Consider the following 2,917-nt stretch of genomic DNA (forward strand, 5'->3'; position numbering starts at 1 on the left):
ACGCGAAGAAAGTGATGACGAATCTGAAGATGAAAGAGAAAGGAGGCTGAAATATGAAGAAGAAAAAAAAGCTTATGAGGAATATTTGAAAGCAAAACGGAAGAAAGCGCTCAATGGTCATCACAAGAATAATGAGAAAGTTGAGAAACATGATAAACTAGACAAACATGACGAGAAGAGAAAAAGTTCAGATCATAAGAATAATAAAAGTAGCAAATCCAGTGAATCGAGGAAAGACGATGGGAAAGAAGAGAAAAAGGAAAAAGAAAGTAAAGACAGGCATCGAGATAAAAGTAGAGAGAAACATGAGAGTAGTAAAGATAAGGACAAATATAAAAGTAGCAGTGATAAATCTAGTCGAGGCAAATCTGAGAAGGATAGTGAAAGACATAAAGCCAGCAGTGACAAAACCAAAAGCAACGATAAGGATAAAGACAGGCATAATAAATCTAGTTCAAAAGAAAGTATCAACAAATATAGCGAGGAAATTAAAATTAAAAAAGAAAAAGTGGACGATAGCTACGAGAAATATGGTGACAAGAGAAATGGTGATAAAACCAGTGATAAAAGAAAAGAAAATGATAAAAAAGAGAATGGTAGAATAGACGATAGTCGGAAAGATAAAGACAAAAACCATAGGAGGGACGAATCTAGAGACAAAAGTAGTAAAGACCATGACAAAAGCCGAGAGAAAAGCAAAAGCTCTTCCCACCATTCTTCTTCTTCTAAGCATAGAGAAGATAAAGATTCTAAACGTAAACACTCACGAGATGAACAGGAGAGTAGCTCCAAGCGATCAAAACATGACGTTAAAGTAAAACAAGAACCAGTCACATCAGATGAAGACAGCGGCTCGTCAGGTCGTCATAGCAACGAATACTCGAGTAGTCGTGAGAGTAGCGTGTCGTCTAGTGTGGTTCATGTGAAGAAAGAAAAGACTGAATCCTCCTCTTCATCTAGTCAAAATAGAAAGCACCATAGTGAAAGCCGGAGGGAAGAGAGTAGTGAGCCGAAGAAAAAGAAGATCATCCAGGCTACAGATGGTAAGTTGAACCTCATTTATTTGTTCTCGTGAGCTTTGAGAAATAGAAAATTTCATGTTTGGGGGAGGGGGGACCCTTGTTTTATTCAAAAGCTTGCTTGATCTCAGGCATCATTTTTGTTTTCTCAAAGCTCTGTTGCCTGTTTTCCACATCAACTTTAACTGTGTTTATCCTGCCTTTCTTAGAAAGTGCCTCAAAAAATGGCTAATGCCTTAGGCTAAAACTTTGACTACATACAAACCTAATTATTTTCAATCTAGAATTTCCTTTAGTGTGTAGTTGACACTACTTAGTACCAAGTGCTTTATACGAGCTGAATTTAATGACCCCATTAATAACTATGTGAACCGCACGTAGACAGTTTCTCCACGTATTCATTAATCGTTTCGATTTATAGGAGCTGAACACGCTGTAATGAGTTACCAAATACACCTGATTTCTATCCATCTATCGACTATTTCGCCCATTGTTATCTATTCAACACAGAGTAAAGCCCACTGTGGTTTCCGCTCTCTAACCTCATTGATAGACAGTATTTCATTGTTTCATAGTCTATGGGCCGGTTTCTGACAAGACGAAACTCGAGAGTTTGAGCTCACTAACCGCGGAGTTTGCAAAAAGTGCGTTTCTAACAATATACTTCTTCGAAATTCCGCAATTTTAGCGCTAGTGTCGTTGTTGATTTTGAACCACGCGTTTGTTCCTCGGTTAGGACCTAAACCGAGGAGTTTCATTTCCATTTGTTTACATTTTGAGTTTTGATTGTCGTGATTTTTTTTTTTTTTTTTTTACTTTAGTTTACCTTTATTTTTTTATATTTTTTTACACATTATGTCTGTACCCTTTTATAGGCGATTATTATATGGGATAGGTACTTGTGTTTTATTCCACCGACTCGAGTTTCGCGCCTGTTTTTAGGCTTCTTCTGGGCAACTGACCTATTGAGTTGTTTATTGTTGGTTGCTGATATTTATTTTTTATTATTATTAAATATTTTATTTTATTTTTTTTTATTGCATTTGTGTTGCTTTTCATATGAAGGCTCACTAGTATCGCTCAGTATATGCTCCACTTCTCACTCGTTTGCTCTTTTATGTACTAGTAATTTATGCGATAGAGGAAGTCGCACCTTACATAATTAGGGTAAACATTTCTTTTTTTTTTTTTATAGGATCGTTAGGTATGATGGGGCAAAGTAAACACCAAATTTGAGGTGATCAGTTGGTAGTGCGTGTGCGCTGTAACGCGCCTAGGCCGCGGGGTTCGAATTGCCCGCCGGGGCGGAGTTCTGTATCTGACTGGGATGTTCGTTCTCGCGAACGGCTGGCTTGTGTCTCCCTATCCTGGTCTTCGTTCTCGTCTTACGATTCGGGGCACGATAAGACCATACTTAAGTTCCCTCTGTCAAAACCTCTTAAAAAAATAATAATAATAATAATAATAATAATAATAATTTTGGTGAGACCTCGAAATCTGGGATGGGAGAACTCTTGGTGGCTGAAAAATTGCCAAATACGGCCGTTGTTTATATGATGTTTATGGGTTTGTTTGTTTGTTCCGCTTTATATAACTCGGCGATTGCCTGGTCCGACTTTTCAGATGAACTTTGAAATTTGAGGTTCTTTGAATCAAGATAGCGTCCGATCTTGAAACTTTGGTGTCCCAGGCCAAATTCTTGTCTCGAACTTTTGAACATTGGTAATTGGTAATAGATTAAATCCGCATTTATAAACCGCACGTAATTATGACCGCTTGTATACCCCTTTTGTTCTATCTACAAATAGATAATCCCAATTCTTGCGTAAATCCTGTTTTTTTTTTTTTTTTTTTTTTTTAATGTCAAAATCAACCCTTCTTCAATTTTTATTCTTTAG

At 37.1% G+C, this 2,917-nt stretch overlaps 1 protein-coding gene across 1 annotated transcript in view; it reads left to right on the forward strand.

Moving 5' to 3' along the window:
- Positions 1-4: 4 nt before the first annotated feature.
- Positions 5-2,917, forward strand: part of LOC103523943 (glutamic acid-rich protein-like) — a gene marked incomplete at both ends in the record, with an annotated part of 10,516 nt that continues 7,603 nt past the window's right edge. Inside the window, one exon of the mRNA XM_026833172.1 lies at positions 5-1,071. Coding sequence (XP_026688973.1) covers positions 5-1,071 — 1,067 coding nt within the window. The remainder of the gene's footprint in view (positions 1,072-2,917) is intronic.

Source organism: Diaphorina citri, unplaced genomic scaffold (assembly GCF_000475195.1).
Source record: "Diaphorina citri unplaced genomic scaffold, Diaci psyllid genome assembly version 1.1 scaffold60072, whole genome shotgun sequence".
In the NCBI taxonomy this organism is placed as follows: Eukaryota; Metazoa; Arthropoda; class Insecta; order Hemiptera; family Psyllidae; genus Diaphorina; species Diaphorina citri.